Source organism: Drosophila eugracilis, unplaced genomic scaffold (genome assembly GCF_018153835.1).
Source record: "Drosophila eugracilis isolate 14026-0451.02 unplaced genomic scaffold, ASM1815383v1 contig_2154, whole genome shotgun sequence".
NCBI lineage: Eukaryota > Metazoa > Arthropoda > Insecta > Diptera > Drosophilidae > Drosophila > Drosophila eugracilis.
The window spans coordinates 7530906-7546933 of NW_024573038.1; the positions used below are offsets into that span (position 1 = coordinate 7530906).

General features: G+C 39.6%; 1 protein-coding gene across 2 annotated transcripts; it reads left to right on the top strand.

Annotated features, from left to right (window-relative positions):
- The first annotated feature begins 3213 nt into the window (after positions 1 to 3213).
- Positions 3214 to 12271, top strand: LOC108114706 (methylenetetrahydrofolate reductase). Of its 2 annotated transcripts, XM_017225804.1 has the most exons (4): positions 3214 to 3505; positions 10684 to 11343; positions 11598 to 11698; positions 11758 to 12271. In XM_017225804.1, the coding sequence occupies exons 2-4, from the start codon at positions 10824 to 10826 to the stop codon at positions 12181 to 12183; spliced, it is 1047 nt and encodes a 348-aa protein (XP_017081293.1). In that variant the 5' UTR covers positions 3214 to 3505; positions 10684 to 10823; the 3' UTR covers positions 12184 to 12271. The 2 variants fall into 2 exon arrangements, with proteins under 2 accessions (XP_017081293.1, XP_017081295.1); XM_017225806.1 differs by lacking the exon at positions 10684 to 11343 and having other exon boundaries at positions 3219 to 3505.
- The last annotated feature ends 3757 nt before the right edge of the window (positions 12272 to 16028 follow it).

The following is a 16028-nucleotide window of genomic DNA, read 5'->3' on the forward strand; positions in this document are numbered from 1 at the left end:
AAATAATATGCAAAGTAGATGGTCACACTTAGCATAAAATGTGACCAATAGATTTAGGTATGCAAACTGATAAAGGTATTGTAATTTCTGTCAACATCGTTAGATATTTACTCTTCAAAAATAATTTAAAATTGGAAAATAGAATCTTAAGTTCCTCAGAGATACCCCAAAGAATTTGCATACATTTTCGCACACCATTTTCCACGGTAATTGCGATTCGATCTGAGTGGTCTTTGTGCAGCAGCCGAGGCAAAAAGCAAACATGCAGGGAGCGGCAATGTGATGGCGATGGCGATGGCGACGACGTTGCATGTTGACAGATAAACACAAACAACATTTGGGATGAATAGGTAACGGCCGTGGCAACGGTAACGGCAATCCCGGCGAGCACCCCATTAATGCTTATTACACAACAACAGACGTCCGTGCTCGTCGGTTGCTCGTGATTGCGTGCCCACGTCCCCGGATTCCGGGATGTTTTCTGTCGGGGATCTAGGCAGCGAGGCGAGCTCGGCAGCTTGGTAAGTCCTTCCAGGTACCGGGAGTCCTTCCTTCGCCTTCCTTCCTTGGTCGCTTCAAGTGTCGAGAGCGTGTCGAGCGAGTTCTTGTTTACCGCTGTTGCAATTGTTTTCGCCGTCATTATTATCGCTACGCTGCGTTGTTATACCATACCATACTCCATACCGTACCATACCATACCGTACTCCCCTCACATGGCCATAGTCATCCGGGGACGGTCCTTCGCGTGGTCCTCGTCCTCATATTCATCGCTATACCCCCACTCGTCATTCTCGTCCTGTTGAGCGCTCAAGTGCTGTGGCAAATTCGTTTTGAACGCCACTCCAGGCGCCCGACCGGATACGTGAGGGCATCCTAATGCACTGGAAAAAAAAAATCAATGATATATGTTTATATATATTCCAATATAACCTAGGTAACCTCTCTTCTCTATAATCTATCTATCTTCTCAAATATTTATAAGTCAAATTTTGTAAATTGATTTATTTATATATATTTTTAGAGTGCACTGTCCACCCCTCGCCACACCGGTCCACCCTGCATTGTTCGGCTTGCATGTTGATTACACTTACTCCTGCTAGTATGCGCCCTGTCTCACACAAGCTGGCGAACTATGCGCTTTCAAGCACTTAAGAACAGAGTTGCCTGGCGAGGAGGGGTGTACCATGGGAAGGTGATCCACAGAGAGGGCTTGCTAGAAGGAAAACCAGGGGGGGCCTTGAGCGAAACGTGGAAATGGCAATGCAATTTGTCCCGTGTAGTCTCCGTGTCCTTCGGCTGCAGTTGCCTGCACTCGAGTCCTTATCTTATGGGATTACATTAAAATGTCTTCGGGACGCTTGCTGAAGAATCTGAATTGGTGGGCGTAGATGGTCGTGAGGATGGAGCATGTTCCTCGTCAATCTTCATTTGGGACCCACAAACACACACACACACACACACATAGACAACACCACAGCTTGTATTTCAATTCGAGGAATGGCCAGATGGGATTAAGACTGCCAATGCCGGGCAAGTTAGCAGTTGGCGTATTAAGTCTGCGCTCAAAAAGCTACCATCAATCTGGATCGAGTTACAGGGGAACTTCACAAATTTTGGTTAAATTTACCAAAAGTTCAAATCATATCTCTGTTAGCATAATTTCCATTTAAGCAAGTTCATTCTCTTCTTTCTATATAATTAAATTCTTGTTTTGTCCAAAGAACTTACCTCTACCATCCCCACAACAGCCCACCAGTTCGATAATACCTTCTCCAAAATTGAACATTCAACTCCTAATTGGATAGTTACCCCCGCACGAGGAACTTAATTACTTTGGTGGATACCCAAAAGGTTACCTGCAACTAATGTCAACTTAAATGAGCCGAACTCGAGAAGGAAATGAAAGTAAAAACGCTTTCGATTAGCTCTCATTTGAAGGGCCCTCGTGAAGGTGCACCCATGTACCTACCACCTACCTATACATATACGGGAACGAGTATATGTGGTGGCTTCGTTTTGGGCAATTAAATGCAAAGAAGGCCGAGCCACAGCCCAAAAAAAGGTGTCACTCGAGTGCTTCGGGTCATTTCGCTGCCACAATGGACACTCATTTTTGGGTTGGACGGCAAGAGAGAGGCGAGCGGGGACGCAGGGAATGCCAAATTGGATCAGGCTAATGCTCGGCAACTGTCATGTGCAGTTAGGCAAACATAGCATAAAATACACACAGCTACACTGAAAGAAAATATTACTTAAATTCGGGTTTCGGGAATAAATTTATCTTAGTTTTGAATCAAACTTTTCTTTTCTTTTAAAATAGTAATAATATTTATGATATATCCGATCATTCGACTCACATTTAATACTCCCATTTATATATCCTAAGTTGAGCTAAGAAACTGAAATATTTATCTCAGTGTAAACACAAACACACTGTGTATGACACTTGACGCTAAAAGTTAACGCACGCGACGCCATTAGGCGCAAGTTAGCCTGCACCGGCGAAGCACCTAACCTCATTGCCCCGCCCCCCATTCACTCAACGCCCCTTTCCATTTCCATTTCCATCAGGCGAGCAATACGACAACAACAGCAATGAAAGCAAACCGAAAGAGCCAAACAACTTTGAACATTTTCGACAAACATGTCACACATTCATATGCGCAACGCCCCGCCCCCGCCCACGACCTTTTAGCTGCAGAAATAAGGGGCGCGGCACAGTGGGTTCTACAAAAAAAGGATCGTAATAGTAATAAGAATCTTTTAATCGGATTAAATGTGTCTTAAAAAGGTCTTTTTTTTCCATTTTGATATAAGTTTCCCAAATTTTCTCATAAATAAACAACTTTCAAGTAAAATAATTACATATTTTTAATGATTCATTTATCTGATTATTTGTTTATTTATTTGAACATACTTTGAAACTTTTAAGTTAAAAATATCTGGTACTTTTCCGCTTTCTTGTGCGGTGCTTGCCCCACTGCCAGGGCACTTGACACCACCGCACCACATGAGCGTGAGCACTATTCGACCTGACAACAAGCTATCGCTATCGTTCCTGGCCAGTTGGTGCACTGGAAAAATCTATAGGACACAGCTTTTATAAGCTGTTAAAATATATAAAATTCAAAAATAGAAAGTTTTTAAATATAGCTAACTTATACCTTGATTCAATGTACTCATTTTTGGTTAATCATTTATAGTTATCAATTACTAATATTACTTTTCCTGTGTACCTCTCAGTGTCGCCACAACATCGATCGAAATCGAATCACACAGCCGTGTTGCTGTTGTTGTTGTTGTTGGTCGGGGGCCCTTCAATCAGCTGTCAAATGAAAATGTCAAAATATCAAAAGTGAAAAAGGCAAAGTAAACTTGGGCCCGGGGTCTCGAGCCCATTATTGTATTTCTTCTACTGCTGCTGCCAGCCTTTTAAGAGTTCTCCTGTTCTCGTCTTCTTTGCTTTTGAGTGTCCATATGTGCACCTATACATGTACATATGTAGGTATGTATGTATGTATAGGTATATCTCTATTTTTTCGTGTCTTTTTTTTTTGTCTCGTTTTGTTTTGAGTGTTTGGCATCGGTTGGTCCGCCGATTCGTTAGTTTCGTTAGTTTGTCATGCAATCAGTCAGTCATCCATCCACTCGTCGTCGCGTCATTTCGTCAGTCAGTCGGTTTCGTCAGTTCGTCAGTCGCCTCAAAGTGGCCCTAAAATGGAAGAGAAGCCTACTACAGTGGGAGCTCTGTTGAAGAAACGTATTTTGCTAAAATTATTAAAATAATATTCAAGAAGGGAAGTAATATGATTTACAAAGTAAGTTAAAGTATGAGAAAAAAAATGAATAAACTAATAAGATTTATATTATTATTCTCTTATAAAGGTACTTTGTAGAGATCTTGAATTTAGTTTGCACCTGAAAGATTCTAAAAAAAAATATTATTGAATATCAAAGGTATCCTCTTAACTTAGCTTCACTGTAAGGACAGAAAACAAACCAATACCTCAAAATGTATGCAGGCCGTAGAAAGAAAAATCAACAGATAGAAACAACAGAAATTTCGTGCCTACATACATACATACATACTTGTACATACATACTCGTACATACATGTATACTTACATATATATTGTATACATAATGCTCGGGACTTTGTATACCTTAAATGTATATACATACTTGAGGCTGATACCTTCGCATTGAGGGTAACAAGTTGACGGGTCTCTGTGGCGCAAGGTGTTTGCCATTACACGGCTAGATAAACACATTCGAACTATTTCCAGTCATCAAAGTTAGGAACTGTTGGGACCACAAGGACACCATGCCACATACATAGGCTCAAAACATTTCATCCTAATTGGGATTTACGACTCATAAACAAGAGCACACCAGGGAACCTCTGGAATAACTGATTTTGGTCCGGAAAATGATGTTTATTGCTGGTATATGTTTACTAAAACTATATTAGGATATGTTTTATTGGTGTTTACTTAAGTTTTATATAATCTATTTTCCCTAGTAACTAACAACTATAACCAACGAGTGACGGGTGTAAACCTCGCTTAAAGAGTTCTTAAGTCCAACTCTTTTAGCTGATCAACCGACACCTCCCCTCACCAATTAGGATATTTATAGGAAAAAGGTGAAAATCATGAAAATTTCGTTGATGGATGACCCGCCCTTTGGTGAAAACATGACCGTGACAATAATCGAATTTCAAGCGGCTGGCTTCCTTATGATTCGGCACACCTTTAACACCATCCGTCGCCAATCAATAGCTGCCAAGAAACACACGACCAGGCCAAAAACGTAACGAAACTCTGGCCATAAAAGAGAGCCTATCCGATATAAGATTGTGGCTGGGTTGGACACCATTTATGGTGCTGCTTGCCCATTGTACTATCAATATTTGTGGCTCCTCTTCGGTTTATTATTTTTTTGGCTTTGTGCATGGCATTACCACCGTTTTACATATTCGGCGTGTGTGGGTGTTACGCTGCTCGTGCTCTTAACGGGTTTCTCTGGCTTTAACGGTTACGACCGGCTCTTTTACGACACTTTTTATTGCTATTATTAATGCCCGAATCAACCATTTTTGGGGCGGTTCAATCTTTTGTTTGCTGCTCTGGTGGTGTTACCTTCAACTCGAGATTCGAGATTTGAGACTCGAGTTGAATGGTGAAGTAATAATCGACAGCAACTTGAATGGTATCAGCAATTTGTATCTCCGAGTGCGGAACATCCCATGGCTACAGATTTATAATCTTATTTTTAAACATTAAATTTTGGTTTGATTAGAGAAAAGAAACTTGTTTTAAGGAATATTTATAACTTCCAAAACTTCTATAACTTTCCTAAGTAACTTATTTTGATTAATTTCTCTTTTATGATTACAATCTAATCATCTTAGATTTTCCAAAATGCTGCAATCATACATCCCATAAAACTCAAGCACACCAACATTTGCCATTAACGAGCTTCATCTCAGTTTTCCTCAGTAATATTTCAATCAAATTCGCGTCGCCGCTCCAAATTACAACATAATTTTCAGATCTTTTTGCCTTTTACAATTTCCGCATTACAAATTAATTTCTACGACCCTTCGCCCCCAACCCCACCCAACAAAACGGGCGAAAAAAAACGAAAATGCCACCCAATAAACGCTGGAATATTAAAAAATTGAAATCTGTTTAATGTGTTTTCTCGACCAGCGCAGGGGAAAATTTCATTAAAAGGGAAAGCCTCGGCCCGCCAGAGAGGATGCGAAAATAGGATGTCGATGTGGGCGAAAATGGGGCGTGGCTGGCTTGGGTCGGAGGCCAAAAGGGGGCTGGGAAATTGTGGCGACTCATGGCGCAATCGTCAATTATGGCCAACAAGGAAAGCGGAAAAAATATTGTGTTCGATAATCAAACCGAAAATGTGCACAGCTTGAGTCAAAATAACGAAATGGGGATGGGATCATACAACAACGAAAAAAGAGGAGGAAAAACTGGGCAACAAAAGGCGCAGAAAGCGTAGGAAAATCGGCTAGGGGGCAGGACTTTTGAGCAGCAGGATATGCGTACATTCGACTTCCCCTTTACGTATATAACCGTTTTTGATACCCAGTACTTTAGAAGTGGAGGGGTATATAGGGGTAAATTGGGACAGGAGAAGATATCAAAATATGCCTTCACAGCTATATCTTCTCAGAGGAGTCTTCCTGCAAACATATTCGTATAAAAACTAAAAACTATCGAACTTATCGATATATTGCTATCGAAAAGTGACATTTTAAGAAAAGTCTTTATGAAACTCTTCACTTTAGGGTATCTCACAAACGAGTTCCAGGACTTTATAGTTTTTTCGGGACTTTTTCACATTTTTTGTGTTTTTTTTTTTTTTTGGCAATTTGCCACCCGCCGCACGCGTCGACGTCGACGTCGTTGTCGACGTTGAGTCAGTCGTTGGCAGGCCCATAATTAAATTACACATATTTTAGTTCGGTGCGTGTGTGCATGTGTGCAGGCCTGCTGACTTGCTTTTCCCATTGTGCGTCCTGTTTGCCGTTCAGGACCTCAGGACCGCCCTCCTCCTACTCCTCCTCCTCAACCTTTCCCTGCTCCTTCGACCTCGACCATTTGGGCATGACTTAGACATCCGGAGAAACCGAAAACTTGGCCGTGAGTGTGAAATTAAATATTGCCCTGCGCCATGCTTGTAAAAGTAAAGTATGTAATCACCAAAATGTTGGCTGAGTTATTTAAGTAATTACAATTTTATTTGAAAAAGAACAAAAACAACGGCATTCAGAGTTACATAATTTGTAGAATTTGGTGGAAGAACGAGGCTTTGAACGTTAACAAAGTTTTATACTTCTGCCTAATGATCTTATATTAAATTCTTTTTGTCTTGGCAGTAATTTCCCATTTTACTAGCTTGCAAATCAGTGGTTTTCAGAGGAGTTTCCTAAAAGATTGGTATATATGGCCAAAAAAAACTTTACTAATTTGTTTCAAGACAACAAGCAATAGGAATAGAAATGTTTTTAATTAAAAAATAAACCATTTGCTGTATCTCCAACCCTTAAAATACTTTAATCAAGTATATTTTCTAATATCTCTACAGTCATCTGCAAATAGATTGCAGCTTAGATCTAGTCATTATCCTTATATCTACTTATTTGCTTCCCCGACTATCTAATGCTTAGTAAGTCTCCCATCCTGAACAGTCTTAAATGGACCTACAGTAATCTCTTGAAATGAGCGTTCCAATGGGTTAAAGGACAGCTGCCGACTGCAAAATGAGATGAAATCGAATCGCTGACGGCTCACTCGACCGCAGCTGGAATCGGAATTGGTAGTGGCAGTAGAAGTGAATGTGGAAATGTGACCTTGAATGCGGTATACATATATATATATACTCATGAACAGGAGCGGCAGGACTCGGATTACGAATGCGCTGCGCGTGACTTCCAGTTAAGTCCTAATTATGTCAGTAACTCATACGAGATTGCAAAGGATTTCTGGGAGGACGCAACGAGAAGGAGAGGGGATGGGGCAGAACTGCTGCGTGCCTGACACGTTCGCCGCACGGCGGTGACGCAATTTCCAAAAGATTTGCAACCGAAATACACAAAGGTGGCTCGATGTCCTTCGGTGCAGGATGTGTTATACGCGTCCATACGTACTATATAGTATATAGTATAGCATTCAGGGGTTGATGCGCCGCCACCCAACCGAAGCCAACGGAAAATGTATGAAAACAACTGCGGCAGCCGGCACTCGTCACTCACTAGATGCCCAAAACAGATTTGACACTGAGAGAAATCAGAAGTGATTACAAAATTAACATCTTTTCACATATAAATAGTTTTGGGTTAAATTAAAGTTAAACTTCTGACAATTTGAGAAGAATTTTTAGACAAGTTCATGGACAATACCCCATATTTTCTCTAAGTGCAGCTATTATAATGATGCGATTCCAGCGGGCGTCGGTGGGCGAAACAACCCCCTTTGTAAGCCGGGCCTTCACTCATTCATTCATCCATTGTGGCATTCAGTCAGTGAGTCAGTGGGAACCCGGCCAGCCCACTCACCCAGTTATGAGTGTCCTATGGCTTTCGTCCTTTTTCATCGTCCTGCCTGGCAACAAGCACAAAAATTCCACATAGGTAAGGCGGAAATTGGTGGTGGTGCGTCCGATGCTCTGATCCCGAGATGCATCCCCCAAAAACCGAGAGTGTTTCAACCCTCGATTTGATGATTCACAGCGGTTGCAAATGCCATGGAAAATTCCAGGCGTCCTTAAATGAATACACATGTATATAATCAGCAACCTTCAACTGCGCAAATAGATTTAAATCAGTTTGTTGAATTTGAAGTTTGTAGATTTTAATTCGCTTTCAATTTCATTTTAGGGCTCTTTGGGCATCTTTACAATCTTAAATCAGAAAAATGTTTAACTAACTTTATCTGCTACCTAAAAACTAACTTAAATTCAATACTTAAAGATAAAAAGTTAAAGAAACCTTTTAAAACATGGAAGTCCATCAGGCAATTGGCAAGTGATTTACCTGCGAGTGTCCTTCGCATTTCAGACTGATTATGAAACCAGCACCGAGGAGGCACTCGAGTGCCTTGCTGTTGCCGTAATCATCTTAATAATTTCACAACTCATGTCTTTATTACATTTTTCCACTCTTTTCACCTCCTCCCACTTACCGGAACCGCCACCGCAATATAATTTCCCTCAGCTCTCAGAGGAATTTTTTAATTTGAACAGAGCAAAGTATCTTATGACGAGCAAGCAGGAGCAGTGGCATAAAAATATATAAAAAAAAATGAAGGAAAAGAGAAATTGTACCTTCATGTGTGTGTGTGTTTTCCCCACGTCGCACTTTCATTCCCTAAGTAGACGCATTTTATCAAATATTTTTGATCTCGCGTCCTCTTGCCACGTAGTAATTTAACCCCTCAGTGGGTTTCGTGAAAAATTTGGCTATAATAAAGCCAGAATTCATCGCCTCGCAGCAGGTGACCCATCAGCCATCGATGGTGAAAGAGCAGCTGAACTAATTTCCAGGATGACTCTCAATCAGGCATAAAGATCGAAGCCCATTGCAAGGGACGGTACAATATAGTATTCCCTAATCCTTGCCAGGCAACAAATCAAGTCCTAGGTAAGCCATTGGGGGTATACTCATAATTGAAGTTCTTTCTGAAAGACCTTTGTAAGGATCTTAGGGCTCTTGGTTTCGCTCGATTCGGTTTTCATTGAAGCAGCGAAAACTTTGATTATAGGCGTTCATTGAACTCATTTTCCTTTCAGATTTGTGAAAAGAAAGTGAAAAAGAAAAACTTATATATAAAATAGAGAAGGGAGGACCTCTAGATGTTAAATTTATAATCAAATTTATTCCAATTTAAAAACTTAATGACCATAAAAACAAAACTTCCTTTTTGATTATAACAAATTAAGAATCTTATATAGGTAAAAACTGTTTTCTTTTTATGATTATTTCGCTTTTAATTACCCAAACCCAACCATTCCCAACATATTTGCCTTGTCATCCCCATTTGTGTTTTATGCATCTCAGATATTCCGTCGATATATCATTCCATCTACTCCGGAATACTTGTCGTTGCGCTTGGTAAATTTTTGGATATTCGAATGTCTTACTTCCCCATATAAAATGATTTCCAACATATTTTCTCTGTCACATTTATTTGTGTCCTCTAAGCATTATAGACAAGAGATCTCTCCCCTAAAAACCAATTTCTGTTGCCTGCTGCGCTGGAATATTTAAATTTAGAACGGCCTTCCAGCACCAGCACCAAGAACAGGTTCCATGGTGCACTCCCACACACACACACACACACACACATGTTTACAGGCCAAACTAATTTTAGGTCGGATCCGAAAACGACGGAAACATTTGAAGGTCTCCATCCTTCAACCAATGCAGCTGCATGAAATCTTTAATTGGATGGCGTTGAGACCGATTGCCTCAAATTAGAGTCCATTTTCACAGGGGAAGCTGAAAAGGGTTGAAAGTGGATCCATTCTCGATTCCCACGCACCTCCAAAATCTTTGAATAAAGAAAATATGCAATTATAGAAATGGTTCTGCAAAGAAATTTAAACAACAATTGGGGAGTTCGCTTTTGTTGGTATTTTTTGTAAAAGGAAAACTGAATGAAAAGGTCCTCTTTTTTGAAGAAGAAAATCCTTTTTTTGCCTATATTCCAGTGTTAAGTTGAATAGGAAAAGACTAAAAGTCTTCCGAAAAGGTTTGTTTTGTAAACAAAAAGTAGAAAAACCAAAGGTATGAATGGACTTATAACAAAATTTCAATTATAAAAAATAGATTATAAAAACTGTTTGTCATTTCCCAGAAAACTGATAAGCTCAATGGCTGATTTTAGTAAAAATATAAAAATAAGTAAAGAAAATCTCTGGATGCTCTTTTCTTTTAAAGGTTTCCTATGAAATTCTAATCAAAATGCACATAATTTAATCGATCGTTAGAATATATTATTTTTAATAAATTACTTCAAAGGTAATGTACCAATTTGAATGAGTCACAATCAATATTAATCAAATCGAAGCTTCGGAATGCTCTTAAATGGTTTCCGGAAAGCCAATTTCCAGGTTCTCTTACCGTAACAATCTGTTCTGTGCTTTTTTTCTGTGTAGAAATCTCGTCGGCATGTGCAGCATCTAGATTCGTTGAGCTGAGATAGATCGCTGATCGGTGATAACCCATTTGGCAATTGACAAACAGCCGGCAGTTTTCGTTGATCTGCGAGTGAGTGAGTAGTGTCCCCATATATGCGATGCATGCGATTCAAGTGAACGCTGGTGGTCCGTCGATTGCCGCTGCCCGACCCTCCTCCTCTTACGTGCCCTGCATAACCTTTACTCCTGGTCAGATGGCAGCCGAAATGGGAGAGCAGCGGATTGGACAGCTTGTCGCCGAACGGACAAACCAAAAGCGTTTCTTCTACGGTATCGAACTGATGGCCAGTAATATCCGTGGCAAGCCAACTTGCGTTGACTTTAATAACTTCCTGCCACTCCTGCCGACCTTTGTGAGTATCGTCTGGCTGAGTCAGCGTTACTGGGGTGTAGAGCCAGTGGATCAGGTGGAAAGTCTTCAGTTGACCGAACATCTGGCTACCAACATACCCGTCCTAACCCATTTGTCTGCATATAGATTGGATAAGGAGCGTCTTGATAAGTTACTGGCTATGAATATTACCAGTGTTCTGGCCGTTCGAGGGGATCAAGTTCATGAGGGTCAGGACTATCAGATTAGTCTGCCAATTGTCGTGGAATCAAAGCAGAAAAGAGGTGGTAAGTTCATTTTGAAACCTTAGCCTACATCTTCAGTTGGATTTTCGGCTTTTAAGATGCACCCACCAAGCTTAGTTTATATGATTTAAATATTTCTAATTAAGCTTTTTTATTCCACTTCTTGCCTAAACAATAAACACAAACTACGTGCTCTCGTAAAATGCAGCACGTTAGAAAAACCATAACTTGTTTACTTAAAAAATATCTAAACTTAAAGTAATTTCCAAAATAATAATCTCTTTTCTTCCCTTCAGAGAAAATTTCCGTATGCGTGGGTGGATACCCAGAGGGATACACCAGCTTGGGCGATTTCCCCCCGGACTTAGCTAAGAACATGGAGTACCTAAAGGCAAAGGTGGGTTCTTTTTTTACAAATATTAATAAAACAAACTACTTAACAAGCTTCCTTGCTAGGTATCGGCTGGAGCAGATTGCATTATCACCCAGTTAAGCTACCAACCCGAGGTCATAGTGCAGTTTGTTAGGGATTGTCGGGCTGCTGGGATTACGATACCCATAGTAATTGGACTGATGGCCCACGAATCTATTCGAACTTATAGAGCTATCCAAAAAATAGCCAATATTCATCTTCCAACTGATTTACGCGAAGAACTTAATCAGCTTATAGCAGCTGATGGGAAGGATATGATAACTGACCAGGATCCGATTAAGAAGTTCTTCGTTCGCCTTACAGTCGAGACAGTTCGTCATATTCTGGATGCCGATGTGGGCATTTGGGGCTTCCATTTCTTCACTCTCAACCACTTCAAACCTGTGAAAGCTGTGCTGCAAGAACTTCGTAAACAGAATCTGCTGAAGGATCTTGAACAGGATAAATAAACTAAATTTTATGTAATTTTGTTGATCGACAACCTCAGGTAAATGCTAAGAAAGCTAATAAAGATAAAAAAAATCTACAAAATCCTAATTCATGTTTAAGTAAACTTATGAGACTCTTCTTTGTTATGATATGGAAAATGGCTTAGAATCTATGACTTTCTCGAATAAACATAAATAGGGGGAGTTTCTATAAGATATTTCTCAGAAAACCATATGACTTCCAACTCCCCAATAACCGAGTACAACCCCTTTTCCTTGACCATTGATGGTCGTCTGCAGTGGAACAATAACCTATGATGTGACTGACATGCCTAATGACCAGAGCTCGAGGTCGGGGTCCGAAGTTCGAGATCTGCAGCTGGCCGTAAGCGGAGGGTGATGAATGGATTCGGGAAACCCTTTTTTGGCCACCGCCCTTCCACCTTTTGCATATGCGAATATTTTGCAGCTCTGGTGCGTCATCAACGTCAGTCAATTGTGACAGGCGCTTCAAATCGCAGAGTAAGAAATGCGTAGATATGTGGATGGTCCTTATCCGGCATAATAGAACTGTTGCGTCATCGCACCTTCCTTCGGGACTTGCCATCAGAGGGTTGACGCCCCTCCTTCCCCGCCAAACAAAGACGCATTGAAAGGTCCTTTGACAAAAACAACGTTTGACATTTGTAACTTGCGGTTGATCGGTCATGGAGAAGGGATAAGTGCCGGATCATACACAGAGAGGAAAGATTTTTCCATCTTTAAGGAAAATTAACATCCATCACAAGTTGAGCTTTGAATTGGAAGGGAAAATTGTCGATTTGTAGAGAATTTTCATAGAATTTCATACTTTTGCCTGCCTTATTTTTCCCAGTGCACTTCCAAGGGGTTGACTTTCACTAGAGCCCCCCCAGATGACACAGATGGAATCGGGGCTAAAAGGTTTCGCTGCCACCGCTTCAAATCCGACGCCTGCTTCTTATTTTCGTTTATTTTCGCAGCTGTCGCCTGGGCCTGAAAAATGATTTGCGAATGTGAATTTCCTGCCATTTCTTCCGGCTTTTTGCTTGAGTTTGCCAATGCGGCTGGGTTTTTGGAGGGGGGTCGTTTGCAACTCCGCTTTGCAATTATTTATCGGCAATTAAGCCAAACAAATGACGCCGTTAGAATGGACAATGCGCACATTGCGCATACGCCATGTCTGTCAGTCAACATAACTCTTGGGATTTTCGGTTCGTTTTTGTCGGCTTTTGTGCGTGGATTTAAAGTTTAGGTTTTGTAAGAGCTTTAAAGAGAGCTGAAGAAAGTGATAAAGTATTTACTATGTGCTGCGGTAGTGGGAAATTATATATATTTAACTATATTTTAAGAAATAGTTTAAAACTTAAACTTAACTTAAGCTTAAAACCTAAACTCTTAACATTTTTTTCTTTAATTTCCCAAATCTATCTCGTTTTTTGCTGTAAATTTCGCTTGCAGCTAACCCCATGTTTGTCGGCATATAAAAATGTATCTGGGGAATACGTTCGGCTCGATCGGAGAAATGCAATTTGTGCGGTTCATTTGTTTGCCTTCTCTTGGCCCCCTTTTGTTTAGCCGTTTCTCGATTTGCCATGCGTCGTTTAATTTTATTTCAAAACAAATAAGCGTAAAATGGGGAAATCTACGATAAATAAAACCAAAAAGCGAGCCTATAAATCGATGTTTGTATGTTTGCAGTCAAAGAAAAGCAAAAGATCAGCGGGCAGAGGCCGTAAAAAACAAAGTTCGCCGGGCAATGAAAAGGAGGAAAGTCAAAGGAAGGCAATGCAAATGTTGGTTTTACTGTTATGTACCTAATACTAATATACTTCTGTAAATATAAACAATAGATGTTAACTTATTAAAAACTTATTCATATAGTCATTCGTATTTATAAATATTCGTTTTTAATATAAACTTTTGAAAAACATTTTCTTAAGGATGACTGTTTAAGATGATTTTCTTACTCAAAAACAAAATTTATACCCCTTAAAAAAGTTTAGAGAAAAATTATAATTTAAATGCGAGAGTCACGTTCACGTTTCTCTGCCTCAGTCGGCTGAGGCAGCAACTGAAGCAACGACAGAGGCGGCGACTGAGGCAGCGACAGAGGCAGCGGCTTCGGCAGCGATCAGCTGGCAGATCTCAAAAACTTATTGCCTATACATCAATATTTTTCACAGCTGTTCTTGTTCTCTTTCTTTCCATTTCTTATTCACTCTATTCGCTTACCAAATTTAAGAGAGTTCTAACTAATCTAAAGAGAAAACTGAGTGCAACGCTAACAGAAGATCCCTAAGTTGAGTGGAATTCACATTCTGTGCTCAAATAATTTAAGAGTTTTACTTACTCTTAAAAGATCGTGAGATCATGCAAAAACACTCTAAAGAGTTCAAAATACTAAGTGTTTTCTTGTACTTGTTTCCACTCAAATTCTCTTACATATTTGCTTGTAGACTGCTCAAGAGAGGAAAATGGTGATCGCTGAACAAGACGATATGAAACATATGGTTTCTTGAGGGTTAGCCCTTAAAATTAGGGAATATAAGTAGTGAAAGAATGTCTTCGGTTCAGAAATCATACAGGAAATTGTAGTTTCAAAAACTTGAAAAACAATTATTTTCTAATAGTATAAATTAAAATAGGATTTTAAATTAAAAAATTTGAAATATTTTATTTTAAAAACTAAAAACTGATCAGATTAAGATTACGATCCTAGATTTAAGGGCGTCTAGTAAGTTATATCAAATAAAAATATAAAATAAATTAAAGTACTTGCCAGCCATGGTCTTGAAAGATTTTTCACTTGTAGAAATGTTTATGCCACAACGGCTACATGGGGAAAAATCGGCAACATGGCTAATTTGCGACCTGCCCCACCGCAATTTGCATACACCATGTGCGTGCTCATGTGCGCACTAAATTCTCCTTCGTAGACAGAGATACAGATACACTTTCAGATATACATGTACATAGATACAGATACATTTACAGACACACGAACTGAACGCATGCAAAGGCGAAATTGGCCAAAGCTCATGTGAAATTTATGGCAAATTGTAACAATTTTTTTAATTAAATTGCAACAAGACCAAAATAAGCCAAGTGCCACGAACGCCAATACAAAGTAATGAGGGGGTTGAAAACTTGATTTTATCTGTGGATGCAACATGAGTTGCCATGCGGAAAGATTGCGCTTGAAATTGCAGGCCGTAAGCTTGACTTTATGGGTAGAAATATGCTTAAAATGGAAAACCTTAACTTGATTTTTCTATTTTTATAATCAACTTTAGTTTTTTGAATTTTAGTTCTTCCCAAATTTATTCCATTTATTTCCTGTAATTAAAATATATTTTATAGTCAATTAAATCAAATTTAAACTAAAGAAGTAACAGCTGCAAATTGTGAAACATATGTAAAATCTTAACAAGAGTATTTATATTGGATGTACGTACATACATATGTACATCTATGTACATACATTTATAGTTATGTACCGGCACTTGTCCGGCATGAAAGTGTGGAGATTTCTGGGGCCAATATTTACCTTCTGGGGAAAACGAACACACGCACACATGTTCCGTTTGGTGGTATAATTTATGGCCCGACTCGAGAGCGATCAAAAATAAAATGATTATTTTCAGAAGGAAGCAACAGAAATAATAAAATCGAAGCGCTACGCAAATTATAAACAAACGTCAACGAAGAGTCAGCTACGAAAACATCAACAAGCTACGTAAGCAGCCCCAAATGAGATCCTCAAATATCCAATTAGGACAATACCGTGGAAAAATATAGTGAAGGTTTTTAATTTGCATTTTTCTATAATATTTCTTATTCGTTTT